This window comes from Bos grunniens, chromosome 13 (genome assembly GCF_055505025.1).
Source record: "Bos grunniens cultivar Pamir isolate PY7600 chromosome 13, Bosgru_T2T1.0, whole genome shotgun sequence".
NCBI lineage: Eukaryota > Metazoa > Chordata > Mammalia > Artiodactyla > Bovidae > Bos > Bos grunniens.
This window is the reverse complement of record NC_141177.1, coordinates 65,435,135-65,452,967: the sequence shown is the minus strand read 5'-3', so window position 1 is coordinate 65,452,967 and position 17,833 is coordinate 65,435,135. Positions and strand designations below refer to the sequence as shown.

At 43.7% G+C, this 17,833-nt stretch overlaps 1 protein-coding gene across 4 annotated transcripts in view; it reads right to left on the bottom strand.

Annotated features, from left to right (window-relative positions):
- The window catches only part of CCNY (cyclin Y), a 108,332-nt gene that overhangs the window by 33,164 nt on the left and 57,335 nt on the right, over positions 1 to 17,833 (bottom strand). For all 4 annotated transcript variants that reach the window (XM_086334651.1, XM_086334653.1, XM_086334652.1 and 1 more), the window contains exon 2: positions 2,904 to 2,978. In XM_086334651.1, the coding sequence (XP_086190777.1) occupies positions 2,904 to 2,978 (75 nt within the window). The remainder of the gene's footprint in view (positions 1 to 2,903; positions 2,979 to 17,833) is intronic.

Genomic DNA, 17,833 nt, shown 5'->3' with positions numbered 1-17,833 from the left:
TTTTTAACAACCTAGTATCACTGAGTTTTGCATTTTCTTTCCTGAAAACTCCCTTTTGAGAGTATATAGAGTGAGAGTTCAGTCAGGATGATCCCCTGGAGAAGGGACAGGCTACCCACTCCAGTATCCTGGGGCTCCCCTGGTGGCTCAGACGGTAAAGAATCCGCCTGCAATGCATGAGACCCAGGTTCAGTCCCTGGGTCAGGAAGATTCCCCGGAGAAGGGAATGGCAACCCACTCCAGTATTCTTGTCTGGGAAATCCCATGGACAGATGAGCCTGGTGGGCTACAGTCCACGGGGTCGCAAAGAGTCAGACACAACTGAATGACTGTGCACAGCACAGAGTAATAGTTGGACCATAAAGGAGGCTGAGTGCTAAAGAGGTGATACTTTCAAACTGTGGTGCTGGAGAAGACTTCTGAGAGTCGCTTGGATTGCAAGGAGATCAAACCAGTCCATCCTAGGGGAAATCAACTCTGAACATTCATTGGAAGGACTGATGCTGAAGCTGGAGTGCCAAAACTTTGGCCACCTGATGTGAAGAGCTAACTCACTGGACAAGACCCTGATGCTGGTAAAGAGTGAAGGCAGGAGGAGGACGACAGAGGATGAGAAGGTTGGATGGCATCACTAACTCAATGGTCATGAGTTTGAGCAAACTTGGGGAGACAGTGAAGGACAGCAAAGCCTAGCACGCTGCAGTCCATGGGCGTCGCAGAGTCGGACGGGACTTAGTGACTGAACAACAACAACACAGTAATCAATCAACACAGTTAACAAGCAGGTCACTGGAGAGGACAGAGATATATTTAAACCAAAAGGAACATCAGCTGAAAGGAAAAGGGCAGGGGAGGCTCTTTGACTGAGTGTGGATGTGAGGTCCTTGTCTGGGAGGTGCTGCGCCTGGCGTGGAGAAGAGACCCGCGGCTGCTCCAGAGGGCATGCAGATGCTGCAGACCCCTTGTCCACTTTCTGCAGGCTCCTGAGTGTGTCAGGTCAGCCCGGGTGCCACCAAATGGCAAGAGCACTGGACACGAGTGACAGTCATTCACAGGCTTTAGGGTGTACTTTCCAGAAACTCCTTACTTTTAAGGAGCTCCCACAACCAGGCGAGAAACTCTTAGAATTAAGTGGATTCTAATTCCTTACTGTCAACAGAACTGAAGGAGAATAAGACTGAATTGCAGCGATGAGGAGGGATTCTGGATGATAAATCCCTTGGAGATTCTGACACATACACCAAGTAGCGTAGAACCTATGGATTCTTCAGTGTTTCACTGCAACACATCCCCTGAGTGGGGATGGTGGGAGGAAGAGCCTAGCGGGCAAGCGGAGGGAAAGAGGAGGAGGAGGAGGTACAGGAGTGTTCGCTCTGCAACCTGGGAGACAGGACACCGCACAGAGATGGGTGTCGGTTCCTCTTCCTTGTATTTAACCTGTGAGACTCAGGTAGATCCTCTACACTCAAAGGGAAGACCCAGCATTTGAGGAATGAAGGAAAAACAGAAGGACGAGAGTTGCCAACACACCAGTGATCGGTGGAGGAGGGGAGGGTGAGAGGGAAGGGGTAGATGCGCGCCCCTGACTCACACCCGGGGATCCTGTGAGGTCGGAGGACCCTGCCATCCGTTTCCCCATGATAACCAAGCCACGTGTCATCCACTTAAGAGGCTCTAATGCCATTCCATGTGAATCTAGGTAAAAAGCTTCTGGCTGATGTTGGTCTGTGCCCTGAATTCACAGGAAGCGAGAACCGAATCTGAAAGTGTGCCAGATTCGTGCGACTTGTTTTCACAGTACTATATTAAGTGCAAAGACTTGCTTTTGACTCTCATTTTTCATTGTCCCAAACCTTCACCCCACCAGCACTTTCCTGCCTGGCAATAACCTCCCCTCTCCATGGGCTCCCACTTCACCAGGTGAAGAAAAAAATGTCCTGCTTAGCTTCCACCCAAAACATTCAAAACTTATCTCACAAGTATTTGATGCCTACAGTGGTTTCTTCTTATACACTTAAAAAAAAAATGCACCAAATTCTCTCAGATCTCATCACTGGCCTGCTTAAATCAAGATCACCAATATTATATCAGCATTATGCTACATCAAAGTTGTCACCTAGCCATAACTGAGGAGTTATCAGTTCTTAAAATGAACTGTCTTAAGTATGCTTGATTACTTTTCTAGTCAACTTAGGATCTCCTCAAAATGAGAGCTTAGCAATTTGACCAGAGTCACGGCTAGAACCCCCAGGACCTCAGCACTGTCAGTACAGCATCATGTAACAGATTCCTCCACCGCTCTTTTCTGCAGGAACAGGCTGTGTCCACTGTATTGTGTCTTTTATCTCTCCTTTGTAGCCAAGAGCCAGGGAACAGTGACATAAGTCAAGGGCTGGAAAGAGGGGAAAATCCTCCAGAAGAAATTCCACGCCACAGAACAAGCAGCTGAACACAAGTGTGACACAAGGAAAACATCTACCCCTAGTGTGCAGGTCAATCTGGCTCTCAAATGACACAACTGAGATAATGGTGTTTTTATTTAGAGTTGTATTATGATTTCTTTTTATATACTATCCAATACTTCTGATCTTTAGAGAATTTATGCAAATAATAAATTTTTAAAGGAAAGTCTCTGATTCTCAGGGTACAAACTGCCTTGAACTATCCCAACTGATTGGCAAAATGAGGACAGTTGCTTCAAATAGTAAATTCTAAAAATATGACTTACTATAGAGAAACCCCAAAGGGTAACCACCCAAACATCCTTCGTGGTCACTAAGGATGACCACTAGGATTCTATCTTTATCCTGAGAATCACAGTGACTGGAAAATCAAGACAGGCTAGTTACCAGCATAAGTCTTAAAAAAAAAAAAAAAAAAGAAAGAAAGAAGAAAGAACCTACCGTCTGTTTGAGATTTACTGAGGAATATCGTGCTGGCCCGAGGATGGTCTGAGGGATTGAATTCCATGTTCAAATCTTTAAAGAAAGAAAAAGAAGATATATGAAAACCCACCAGATAACTAAAGGGCATCAAGATTTTCCATTTTTTAAACCTTAGATTACTAAGACATTCAAGGATTCCGGAAGAAACCAACAGTTACTGTGTTAATAGATTTTTCCAGGTTCCACTTTGAACACTTGACTATTCAGAAACTTGATAAAGTCATACATTAAAAATTAGACACCTGGCTGGAGATCTATTAGCCGAAAACTCCATTTTCTTTGTAAAAGTCTGTTCTGCACCAGTATAACTACAAAATAGCAGGACAACGTCCTAACACGTAACTAAGGAGAGGTACGTGCTAAAACTGACTCATCTAAATCCACAGTTAAGCGAGTGGTATCTCCTCGTTAAATGTGATCAAAATAGGATATATCTCAGCCAAATTGGTATCTACACACTCTGCTTAATTAAGACGGTTATTTTCTGAAAAGGCAAAATTAATTCTTTAGAGCAAAAGCTCACATTGCCCATCTGTGGGCATAATCGGGGCCACAGATGTGTTTTGTCTGATTCATTCATTTTCTTTCTTTTTTAATAAATTTGAACCCATGCATAATTTCTGTATTTCAAACACATATCACAAAGGGAAAAAAACTTATTTCCAGCTTCTCTTGAGAAATCAGATCATTTAGCAACACCAGGACCCACCCCAATGGTAGCAACTGGCAGGACCTAAGACCCCAGTGCCCAGTCCTCACCCTCTGCCCCACCACCCACTCCTTGGGGCCGTTCCTCAGTTCCTCCCGGCTACTGGCATATGCCTTTGTAATCCTGCCTTAGAACAGTCTCCAAGGGCTACAGGCTTGTCCAGTATAAACAATCAGAATCCCATCACAGGGGAGTTTTTTCAATTAAAAAAAAAATTCCATACGGAAAGAATGGTTAAGCAAAACAAAAGAATAAAGATACAGAAGAGAAGAGAGAGGACCAAAATTAATGGAAACTCAGAATGGTCTTCAAATCAGCTTCTAACATCACAGTGAAAACTTCTGAGTTCCATCATTTCAATAAATTTGCAAAGAAATCTAATCAACACCAACAAAAAACACAAAGTATCTTATCCTTAGCTTTAATAGCTAATCTAGTCAAAGATAAAAGCAAAGAAAAAACAAGGATGGTCACACGTTGTTGTTGTTGTTGTTGTTGTTGGGGGCATCCAGGGCCCTTGCAAAGTAGCTCGCTGGGCTCAGGGCAGCCTCAGCTCTGGAGGGTGTTGGCGTGTCTGTGCTTGTGAGTTTTCTCTGGAGCCTGCCTTGAGGGAGAGAATGACTGTGTCTCAGCCTGAGGTGCCACCTGCATTAAGGTGTAGCAGCTCATGACCTGGTGAAAGGTGGGCATTTGTGACTTGCTGGTGGAAAGAAAGAGAATCAGATCAGGAGAGCCCTCATGGTGCCTGTGGCTCATGTTGGCTGGGGCCCTGACTCCTTGTTTGTTTTTGTGTTCTATCGCTTCATTTTAAAAATACATATTGTATTTATTATTTATTTATTGGGTTGCCTCAGATCTCAGCTGTGGCAGGTGGGATCAAGTTCCCTGACCAGTGATCCAACCTGGGGAGCACAGAGTCTTGGCCCCTGGACCACCAGGGAAGTTGCTCTTTGCTCATTTTAACTTGAGGATCATATCCCCTGAGGAGATAAGTATCTACCTGCCAATCAGGAGAGAACATAGGGGGAATGGCTTCAGAGTCCATTCAGAGTGGCAGGTTAAAGCCTAGGGCTTGCTCTAAGCCAGTGGTCCCCAACCTTATTGGCACCAGGGACCAGCTTTGTGGAAGATAGTTTTTCTACAGATTTGGGTGGGGAGGATGGTTTTGGGGTGATTCAAGTGCATTACTTTTATTGTGCACTTTATTATTCTTTGTTGTTGTTCAGCCACTAAGTCATGTCTGACTCTTTGTGACCCCATGGACTACAGCATGCCAGGCTTCCCTGTCCTTCACCATCGCCCAAAGTGTGTCCAAATTCAAGTCCATTGCATCGGTGATGCCATCCAGCCTTCTCATCCTCTGATGCCCTCTCCTCCTCCTACCCTCAATCTTTCCCAGCATCAGTGATTTTTCCAATAAGTCGGCTGTTCACATTAGGTGACCAAAATACAAGAGCTTCAGCTACAGCATCAGTCCTTCCAATGAGTATTCAGGGTTGATTTCCCTTAAGATTGACTGGTTTGATCTCCTTGCTGTCCAAGGGACTCTCAGGAGTCTTCTCCAGCACCACAGTTGGAAGGCATCACTACTTTAGCTCTGTGCCTTGTACCCTGGAGGCAACACCTGATGGCTGTCACAGAGACCCCTTTGAGGTGACTGCCTCAGAGAGAAAAGGCAACTTTAGGAGATGTCGAGTCCCTGGAGTTGACTTCAACCCACTGCTTCTTTATGATGATGATACTTATTAAGCTTTCCAGGTGGCTCAGCAGTAAAGAATCCAATGAGGAGACGCAGATCCGATCCCTAGATTGGGAAGATCCCCTGGAGAAGGAAAGGGCTGCCCACTCCAGTATTCTTGCCTGGGAAATCCCAGGGACAGAGGAGCCTGGCAGGCTACAGTCCACAGGATCACAAAGAGTCAGACATGACTGAGCACCTCACACTAATAGAACATTATAAGAGTCTACAGCCAGACTTTCAGGTGAAAACAGAAATACTCGGTCACAATGCTTTCAGTCCACGTTTCGGCCGAGTACAAGGCATGACAGGATCCCTTTATTCAGAACTGAAAAGAAACTGACAGAATTTAATACAGCAATGCTGTGAGCCTTCCATGTCTGTGGGAACTGCACCTGTGGGTTCAATCAACCTTTAGTCAAAAATAATGCATTTGCCACACATGGGCATCTATTTAAATAACATTCGTATTGCATATCTACAACTCTGTATATAAAATTTACATAGCATTAGGTATTACAAGTAACCTAGAGATGACTTAAGGTGTACAGGGAGATGTGGTAGGTTATATGCAAATCCATGCCATTTTATATGAGGGACTTGGGCATCCACGGATTTTGGAACCAATCCCTGGTGGTTACTGAGGAATGACTATATTCTCCCATGCCACGTAGCCTAGTTTTTTTCTGTCCTTCCCACAGATGTCATAGCCTTGTTCATCTCAGCTTTTAAACTAGCACCAATGCTATAAGGATCCCTGTGATGGTGCCTAAGAGAAGTGGGAGTCATAATCCATGACTGACGGTCTGGAAAACCAGAAAAAGAAAAACACGACGGTGCAGCAAGGCCTAAACAGTGCTGGGTCTAATTAGGATAGATGAGGAGACATAAAAGACGAGCTGCAAAAACCAGAAACTTTCACCTCCCACCCACTTTCTCCACACTGCCTGGCCTCAGGTTGGTGGTGTTCCAGTGACTCATCCAAGAGATGAGCTTGACAGCATCAGTGAGTAGAGGCCGAAGGACTCAAGGACCCTCTGAGCACTTGGTAGTGTTTTAAGACCAACTGTGGTCAGCTAACCACCCCAACCCAACCTCAGATGACTCCATCAGGTCTGTTTCCTATCTTTAGACAAATGTATTTGACATGATCATAATCTTAAACTTCTGATTTCAATTTTAGGTTGTCACATTGCTAACTGTGACTAGGATCTGCAAAGCAATGATGGAAAATCAACAAATAAAGCCTGTTAATTTTAAATCAGTTTGGTTTACTTTTATTTTTAGTCACTACTGACCCACTGCCTGAAGATCAGTGACTCTCTCCATTCATTAGTGCTCCATTCATCAGAACCTGACCCCATTGGTTTGCTCCATTGGTTGCCACCGGGCCAGCCCCAATCCCTGCATCCCGCATCAGCACCCCTATTTATAAACCCTGCTGCTGTTGCTGTGGTAGCAAACTGCTGCTACCACAATTCCGACTGATTCCAAAGCCATCTTTTGTACCCCCGCTGACTTCATGTTTTTTTTTTACAATTATTCTAACGCGCTCACATTTGGTCATTTTCTGTTCTCACTCTCCTGGGGGCACACCTATGCATGGTGGGCCTCCAGCCTAGGTCTGTGCACACATCTGACTCACACTCATGTGCTCTGTCTCTCCATCCACCTCCTTCCAAACTGCCTATCTCTCAGTCTCCTACTCACTCTTGTTCTCTTCCTGTATCTGTCTCCTCTTTCCCTCCCGCACCCTCTCTCCAGTTTCACCACTGCCCCTTTCAAATATTTTTTGTTAAGATGAATCAAAGGAGAGAAAAGATCCTAATGTTTAAGGCTAAACAGAGACTGTTCTGCCAATACAGCAACTAGATAACCTATAAGCTCTCACACTACAAGCACCTAGAAATCTGAGATAAAATACAAGACATGCATTTAAAAGCCTAGACAGTGAGGCAAGGGAAATGGCTTGAGCCTCTAACCGAAGAGTGGAGTGGAGTCTTCTGGCAGAGCAAAGGCTGTCTGGCTATGTGCCCTGGGTCTCGGGTTTCAACCAAGGTGACCACATGTCTTGGTTCACACCGATTATTCTGCCACAACAGCCAATTCTATCCTCTTTACTTATAATGTCCTGATTAGGAAGTTAGCTTACTTTAGAAAGAAAAACACCAATACAGTATACTAATGCATATATATGGAATTTAGAAAGATGGTAACAATAACCCTGTGTATGAGACAGCAAGAGAGACACTGATGTATAGATCAGTCTTATGGACTCTGTGGGAGAGGGAGAGGGTGGGGAGATTTGGGAGAATGGCATTGAAACATGTATAATATCATGTATGAAACGAGTCGCCAGTCCAGGTTCGATGCACGATACTGGATGCTTGGGGCTGGTGCACTGGGACGACCCAGAGGGAGGGTATGGGGACGGAGGAGGGAGGAGGGTTCAGGATGGGGAACACAGATATACCTGTGGCGGATTCATTTCGATATTTGGCAAAACTAATACAATATTGTAAAGTTTAAGAGTAAAATAAAATTAAAAAAAAAAAGGAAGTTAGCTTATTTTAATGTCCTGCAGGATAGGATATAAGCCAGTATAGGGGATACAAGTTAGAACAGATGCTTGTATATGTGTCTGAAACCCTCAAAGAGATACAACTGCAACAAAAACTGAATTAGAAAACAAAGTTATCTATAAACCCAAATGAAAAAGGAGCTAGGCCTCAGAAGGGGAAACATCTCCCAAGGCCCCCTCCCCTGCCCACAGTGACTGGTACCCACTGGTCTGTCCGAATCTCCAGCATGGTTCTGGAGTTCCACTCTACTCTGCACATATAGTCCAGGGAACCCTGTGACAAGACTTTTACACCAAATTGGTCACATGCCAGTGAGACCCCTGTGTGCCTGGCAGAAGTAACTGCAAACCACTGCCTCTCTGAGCCCCTCCAAAGACAGGCTCCCCATCCCAAATGACATGACTCAGAGGAAATGATCCACTAGAAGTGAGAATCAAGAGACACAACAAATGATGTGACTAAAACCTGGATAACAGAGCTGGTGAGAGACGGCAAAATAAGCACGGGCTGAGGTACTTAAAGTCCGGGAGAGAAAAAGATTAAAATGTACAACTGAAAATGACAAGACTGAATTCTGGCTTCTCCTCGGCCACGTGAGCAAATCACTTAAAGATGATGGTGACACTCTGACAGGCCACCAGACCCTGTGATGATCAGAGACACTGCTGCTTAAAGCTAGTGGGATTCGGGGGCCCCGTGGAAAAGCTGAGTGGGGCCCTCAGCCCCACAGATCAGCACTGAGGACAGAGACCACATGTACAAAGTCCAAATGCTCAACAATAATCAACAAACAAGCTGAATAATGGAAATACATAAGAGAATGATCAAGTGAAGCAGCTCTTCTCAGCTTTTCTTTTTTTTTTCTTTAAAGAAAAACTGGCAAGAACCAACCATTAACTCACATGTAGATTAATTCAAAGAGAAAGAATCTCCTAGCAACCAGCCTCTCCTGAGGCCTGAATCAATGCTATTACCAAACAGGAAAACCACCACTTGGAACATTGATATTTTAATATCAGGCAAATAACTAGGTCTAGTATGGGCAATATTGGTAAAATTGGCCATTGCAGACAACTAAAAAGTGTCTGAAGTGACACACTGAAAGTCAGCAGAGACACTTGAGTCCCAATTATTACTTTATTCAATGGTCAATAAATATTTACTCAGAATCAACTTGATGCAGGCATTGCATGCAAGAAATACAAAGTGAAAATCCCGTGGCCCCAGGAATGCTGAGGCCTGGAGGCAGGGAAGCAGTCAGGGCGGGGCGGTGCCACAGAACCCAGGAGAGAGCTGAGGCTGCTGTGAATTGAGTCACACTGTGTGCTGAGTGAGGGGAGAGGGATGTGGGGGTGCTGGGGATAAAAACAAACGCACCAAGAACACTCAGTCCACAAAAAGATTCACCTCTGATTTTAGAGGCAGGTGGGACTGAGTAACATCCGGGACAAACGAAGTCAGTGATACTGAGATTTCCCAATAACAGATCCGACAGTATTTCCACTTTCAAACACAAAACCACCAAAAGGCACAGGTGCCGTAAGGAACACAGAGCACAAGCAAGAGGTGGCAAGAGACTCTCTGATCAATTGTCAGCGAGCGATCCGAAGCATTCCCCAGGCACCCCACACATGCAAATGAGGGCCACATCTACAGCAGCAGCAGAAAGCGCTAGAAACAGAGACTATGGTTATATAAATCAGGAATTATCTGAAAGCACTTTAAAGAGAGGAAATAAACCAAAGAAAAAATGAAAATAAGATTACAAAAGGATATCACGTGAAAGACAGGAAAACAGAAGATATAACTCGGGGCAAGTGCAGTGTAACCTATGTGTGAGGAGAGCTGTTGGGTGAGAGACACCAGAATGTGGGCACCGAGGTGCAACGCCCCAGAACCGTCTGAGGGGAAGAAAGACCTGGCTCCTACTCAACGCCAACAACACGGGAATAAATGACAGGAAAGGAACCAGTCTGCCTCTCTTACAGCAATTCTACTCCACAGACTCTGAAGACTGTTCTGTCAGTTCCAATATGTCAGCCGAGAGCACGTCTACAATTCCAAGAGGTCAAACTCACTCTGCAAATGAGATCACCCTTCAGTATAGACCTGATCTATATCTTATATTCTAAGAAGAAAGTTAAATTCAGAATTCACCTCCTACTTCAGTCTATAACTTCAACCTGCCAATTCTGGAGAAATACATAGAAGGGAATACTGTGGCCCTCTGAGAGTCCTACTTGACTCAGACACAAGGAAATGGGATGCATAACTAATAATAAAACCTGAGAGGCAACTGCCAGGGCCGAGCCGTTCTGTATTTAATGGGGTCTGTCGAGCTTCAGAGGGAAAGAAAACAGGCAGCCAGCCGGACAAGACGTGCATTCAGAGGAGCCACACCGGAAGATCAAAGTAAATAAATGTGCCTCCGAACCTGCCATCACAGACCTGCTGCTCGGTTCACCAGCACCGGACTGAAACAATCACATTTCGTTTTTGAAGCTGAGTCAGCACCAAGTCCAGCAGGAGAGAAGCGCGGTGCGGGCTCTGCTGTCCCATCTGAGGGCTCAGCACTGGGCGCGCCAGGCTCCAGTCCCAGCGGCATCGAGGCGCCGCCAGGTTTGGTGAAAATGCATTTTTTTGTCCTCCCTGCACAACCATCTGGCCAACGGTGGATGCAACTGAACAACTCTCAGCACACATGAGTGCAAGCACACACGCCAGCACACGTGACACCCCTCAGTCCTCTGCAAAACCCGAGACACTGAGACAGGGAGGACAGGCAGCCGAGTGCCCAGCCAGCTACTAAAACAGCCATTGCGACGGCAGAAGAAAACAAAGGCACATTTGACTGGGGCAGGTCACTTGGGGTCCCTGGTTTGTTAGCCTAGTAAACAGTGTTCGACCAGTACGCCAGAACCAGGGGCTCAGCACCCGTCCTGTTCCTCTCCTGTCTAGATCTGGTGAGAGATCAGGCACCAAGCCTGCTCGTGTCCCCAGGCCCGAGCGGGACAGCCAGGGTGTCGGGCATCTTCTCTGTGCTGGCAGCATGGTGGCGACCTCAGGGGGAGCAGAATAGGAGCAGGCCCTCTGGTAGGTTTCTTGTGACGGAGAAGAGGAGGCGAGAAGGTCACATTTATTACATTTTTCCTACCACAATCTTCCAGGTTTGGTGAAAATGGATTTTTAAGCCAAAATTTTTCTCAGCATTCCAAGAAATCCATGATCAACCACATACCCTGGTGACTATGTTCAAAATAGGAAATGTCACTTGTTTGCATGATACAATGAACTGCCCTTTGAGAAGAGGAAAACACTAGCAGGGATTAGCTTTGATTTTCTTCCATAATTAGAATGTCCTAGAGCATTCACTGAAAGGTCATCCTGCCATGGTTACCGCGCCCAATGGAAGGGGACAGTTCCAGCGACATCAGGCCCTCGGAAACCCTCGGGTACTATGGTCACTGCATCATGCTTCTTAGGAGTCGGACTGGTGAGAGGTTCTGAGTCACTGACAGCCTCCTCCTCAAAGCACCCAGCGGCCACCTCTGATCCAAGCAGGGATCATACTGCTTCATGGGAGTTTGTGAACAGAAAACACAGATTTGGACAGGTCACAATCGAAAAACTGATAAGGGCCACAAGTACATCAGTAAAACGCCAATATTATTATTACTAGAGAGCATGCACAACTGCAAAAAGCCTTAAATATACCAGATCTTCTTTTACCTGATTAAACTCTTTTAAAAAGTCTAGTCACTGGAGAGAGAGAAAAAGTAATTAAAAAGAATTAAAATAAGCTACGCCTGCTCAATTTAGACATCCAACGAGTAGCTTTTGCTAGTTACATTAAATATTAGTATTACGTACTTTCTCACATTGTAATTTCAGACTGCAATCTGAAACTATGAGTCATTCATTTAGTTTTGGGACTCTATCCTAGTGATATGATCTCACATGCAGACAAGGCTTTAATAAGCCCAAAGATGTTCATTACTGCATTATTTATAATAGGAAAAACAAAATTATAAATAATCTAAATGTTCACTAATAAGAGACTGAATAAAGCAGGTGGCAAATTTACAACATTTAAATTTGTAGCTATTACAAATAATAAGTGTTTATAAAATGCATAATGCGTTTATAATTGGGGAAATGCTTCTATATATCATGCTAAATGAAAATGAAAATAAAAAATTTGTACACAGTGTCACCACAATTATATGTCACCCAGGTTTGGATTTTATTGCTTTGGTGGTAGTGGTTTTAAGTAAATCTAGCTTTTAAAAGTACTAAAAGAAACTACACAAAAAAATGTTCACAGTACTTCTTTTGTATAAGGCAAGCATAGGAACTTTTTCTCTTTTCATTTTCTTTCTACTTTATTTTTTTAATTGAAAGATAACTGTTTTACAGAATTATGCTATTTGCTGTCAAACATCAACGAGAATCAGCCCAAGGTACACCCATATCCCCTCCCTCCCAAACCCCCTCTCCCATCTCCCTCCCCACCCCACCCCTCTAGGTTGATACAGAGCCCCTGTTTGAATTCCCTGAGTCATACAGCAAATTCCTATTGCCTATATATTTTACATAGGGTAAAGTAAGTTTCCATGTTACTCTCTCCAGACATCCCACTCTCTCCTCACCTCTCCCCGCGTCCCTAAGTCTGTTCTCTATGTCTGTATCTCCACTGCTGCCCTGCAAATAAATTCATCAGTACCATCTTTGTAGATTCCATATATATGCGTTAGTATATGATATTTATATTTCTCTTTCTGACTCACTTTGCTCTGTAAATAGGCTCTAGGTTTGTCCACCTCATTAAAAGGGTGTGGAAAAAAGGGAACCTTCTTGCATTGCTGGTGGGAAAGTAAACTGATACAGCCACTATGGAAGACGGTATGGAGATTCCATTAAAAACAAAAACTAGGAATAAAACCACCGTACGACCCAGCAACCCCACTCCTAGGCATATACCCTGAGGAAGCCAAAATTGAAAAAGACACATGTATACCATTGTTCATTGCAGGACTATTTACAATAGCTAGAACATGGAAGCAACCTAGATGTCCATCGACAGATGAATGGATAAAGAAACTGTGGTACATATACACAATGGAATATTAGTCATAAAAAAGAACACATTTGAGTCTTTTTTTTTTAAAAAAAAAAAGCTTTTCTATATGTTCCAGTTTTTCTCTGTGGACATATTTTGCACATTCAAAATGAAGAGAAAGTTAGAGCTGCCCTTTATATCATGCTACAGAGCGTTAAATCTTACCATTAAATTTTCAGCATCAACAAAGACAAAAAAATTTACTCTAAAATGGTGGAAACTTCCATAGTCACTTAGATGAAAAACAAAGAGTTGGTAGTAATTTCATATATTAGATGGGAAGTTAAACATTACAAATTAAACAAGGTTAAATTTATTTACTGCTGAACAGGAATATTGTTTCATTCCAGATAAGCAAGGTTATGATTGGTTTAAAGAAGACCAATACCACTGTTGAGCTGATATAAACTAAAAGGCTATTTTGATATCTGAATAGGAGGTGTGCATGAAAAGTGTGCATGTCATTTCTTATCTCAGCAGCATTTAACCTAAAGGTATATGCAGAGATGGGGCTTCTCCTGTCGCTCAGCTGGTAGCTCAGCTGGTAAAGAATCCACCTACAAGGCAGGGGACCCTGGTTCGATTCCTGGGTTGGGAAGATCCCCTGGAGGAAGGCTAGGCTACCCACTCCAGTATTCTTGCTTGGAGAATCCCCCAGGAGCCTGGTGGGCTACAGTCCATGGGTTTGCAAAGAGTCAGACATAACTGAGGGACTAAGCACATACGCAGAGACAAAGTCTCACAGAAGAGTGGGAAGCCAAGCAGAGCACCCAGGGGCACCCTGAGTAGCTCAGTGCCCCAAAGAAATCCCAGGATAGACCTACACATTTGGGCTAAAAGCCTATTAATTGTTTCCTGCCTGTTACTTCCTTATCCAATTATCTGTGGTCCCAAATCACAGACACAGCACAAATAGCCAACTTTGGCTAAAAAGACTGAGCAAAACCAGTGAACAGAAATCACATGAAGCCTGCAAATGCCCCAGCGTCAGACACAATATTTCTGGCATTTCATGGTAGACACACTACATTTGGATTATTATTTATAAAGCTTTTAAGCTACTGAAACAACACTGCTACTAAATAGCAGTGTTAGATATCTTAGAAATTAAAATTTTATATTACTTCCAGTCTTGCCATATTTTTTCTTTTTTTAGGATTCAGAGTTAATTTTGGGGGGGCCACACCATGCAGCTCCCACCAGGGATCGAACCTGGGCCATGGCAATGAAAGTGCCGAGTCCAAACCACTAGACCACCAGGGAACACCCTTGTCATATTTCTTAAGAAACATGAATGTACAGTGTTAGAAATAACTGAGATGTAGACAACGATGATGATGGTGATCAATCATCGTCACCACCATCTTCATTATCATCATCACCATCTCAGGCCCAGAGTGCTGGCTTTTATCCTCTGCTTTTAAATATAAATGAAAACCAACCTGCTTCTTCCCCTCTAACCAGCAGAGCAGGGAATCATAAACAGCCCTGGGGAAACATCGTGGGCAGGGGGGTGGGGGTGGGTGGTCATCAGCTTCACAAATCCCACAAGGGGCAGAGCAAGGACAGAAGGCTGTCTCTCCTCACCACCAAACAAAGATCCTGGCAAAGAGGGGAAGCTGCTCGAGAAAGACGATCTGACACAATTTTATGATAATTCCTGTTTCTGAGTTTTGTGTTCCAAATATATACTATCTGTGGCAAATATACACCACCCATTTTCACTCAAAGCAGGGAAGGAAAGGGAATGACTTCCTGCACACAAACATGGTCCAGAGGGCAGCAGGTTTAGGACAGTTAAGTACTATTTAAACGAACTAAAATATTCTGTATTTGGAGGGGATGGAACAAACTCACATTTTCCACTGGGCGTATATATTTGTCCAATGTTGAAGGGGATAATGCTTTAGAGATTGATTTGACACGTAAGTATTTTGAAGGGAAGACTTTTGAACCTCACTAATCTATCTCATGCCAAAGAATGCTCAAACTACCGCACAATTGCACTCATCTCACATGCTAGTAAAGTCATGCTCAAAATTCTCCAAGCCAGGCTTCAGCAATACGTGAACCGTGAACTTCCAGATGTTCAAGCTGGTTTTCGAAAAGGCAGAGGAACCAGAGATCAAATTGCCAACATCCACTGGATCACGGAAAAAGCAAGAGAGTTCCAGAAAAACATCTATTTCTGCTTTACTGACTATGCCAAAGCCTTTGACTGTGTGGATCACGCTAAACTGGGGAACATTCTGAAAGAGATGGGAATACCAGACCACCTGACCTGCCTCTTGAGAAACCTATACGCAGGTCAGGAAGCAACAGTCAGGACTGGACATGGAACAACAGACTGCTTCCAAATGGGAAAAGGAGTACGTCAAGGCTGTATATTGTCACCCTGCTTATTTAACTTATATGCAGAGTACATCATGAGAAACGCTGGGCTGGAAGAAGCACAAGCTGGAATCAAGATTGCCTGGAGAAATATCAATAACCTCAGATAGGCAGATGACACCACCCTTATGGCAGAAAGTGAAGAGGAACTAAAAAGCCGCTTGATGAAAGTGAAAATGGAGAGTGAAAAAGTTGGCTTAAAGCTCAACATTCAGAAAACGAAGATCATGGCATCCGGTCTCATCAATTCATAGGAGATAGATGGGGACAGTGGAAACAGTGTCAGACTTTATTTTGGGGGGCTCCAAAATCACTGCAGATGGTGACTTCAGCCATGAAATTAAAAGACGCTTACTCCTTGGAAGGAAAGTTATGACCAACCTAGATAGCATATTCAAAAGCAGAGACTTTACTTTGCCAACAAAGGTCCATCTAGTCAAGGCTATGGTTTTTCCTGTGGTCATGTATGGATATGAGAGTTGGACTGTGAAGAAGGCTGAGCACTGAAGAATTGATGCTTTTGAACTGTGATGTTAGGGAAGACTCTTGAGAGTCCCTTGGACTGCAAGGAGATCCAACCAGTCCATTCTGAAGATCAGCCCTGGGATTTCTTTGGAAGGAATGATGCTAAAGCTGAAACTCCAGTACTTTGGCCACCTCATGCGAAGAGTTGACTCATTGGAAAAGACTCTGATGCTGGGAGGGATTGGGGGCAGGAGGAGAAGGGGACAACAGAGGATGAGATGGCTGGATGGCATCACCGACTCGATGGACGTGAGTCTGAGTGAACTCTGGGAGTTGGTGATGGACAGGGAGGCCTGGCGTGCTGCGATTCACAGGGTCACAAAGAGTCGGACACGACTGAGTGACTGCACTGAACTGAATCTATCTCACTTCTCAATTAATAAAATTAATAAATAACACAGTGTTACACTGTGGAATCAAACATTTACTATTTTTTGAAAAAGGTCCAAATAGCCATCATGTTCCTCTACCTTTTCTGCTGACTGGTTACCAGTCAAGAAAAATCAATATCTAAAAGAATATTTTTTATTTCAGAACTTTATAATATAGTCCAAGTCCCACACTTTGGAGGAGTGGCTTAAGCCTCCCATCAGACAAATAACCATAAAATATTTTAGGAGATGGTAGGGTGTCCTAATTATTTTCCAACAGAGTGTCTCAAAAGCCTTTTCTTATGAGAGTAAAGGGTATTAAACAGATTATATAACAAATGTGAGAGTTCTTAAAACATGAACTATTTAGAAGTAAAAGTACCTAATGTCTGCAACTTATTTTCATATGGTTCAGGAAAAAAAAAGTATGTAAGAAAGAAAAAATAATAACGCGATTGTGGCAAAATGTTAACTACATTTTGTGGTAACGTTAGTACTATTCCAACTTTTCTGTAAGTCTGAAACTGTTTACAAATAAAACATGAAGGAACATGTATCAGCAGGTTTAGTACACAAAAGAAGAGTTACTTAGGTTATGAACTCTTTCCTACAGACTCTCTACCTTTCCTCATTTCTGGTTCTCATCCAACCCTCCCTAGTCAGACTTGTAGGAAGGCAGGCTTTCTCGCCCCACTCCCGGCTCCAAGCCAACTCCAAACACGGCTTCTGTTTCTTCTCACCTGAATCCTTTCTCAACAAAGTCATCAATGACTCTCATTCCCGACACACTAGCTCTAAGCAGACTCCAGCTTTTCTGGTAGAGATGTGACTCCAACTACTGCTCTGCTGTTGTCTCTCCACGAAATTTTCTTCCTCTGACTCTTAAGACTTCCCTTAGACTTCAAATACGATGCACTTTTTGCCCAACTCCTGTCAATTCCCAGTGCTCTGCCCTGGGAAGGATCCTGAGGCTCCACTGTAAACCCACGCAGGGCAACGGGCCCTGAATTCACGGTTTGCCAAAGTCCAACCTCAGCACGTGACCTTACACAACAGGGGCGACACCGATGCGCTCTGCTGGGCACGTAACTGGTCATTTAGTGCTGGTCATGGAGACAAGCTGACCTTTCCAGCCCTTGGGTTATGCCCAGGGACACTTTTCATATTGCTTTACTCAGACTTTTAAACTGTTGTTTAAAACCTTTCTCTATAACTGTTTCACTGTTTAAATTTTTTCTATCTAAAACTATAAATGGAAACTTTCCCTTTCACAGATTTTCTTATAAGGTTGGGTATTCTCAGTATCTTCAACTCTGAAGCCAAGTTTATTTCCTGAGAAACACATTTTCTTTCTCTTCTAATTTTACAGTGAGTCATTAACCGAAATTAACTTTATATAAAAGGCATCTCCACTGTCAAATGAGACACAACAGATAAACTCTTACCAAATGTA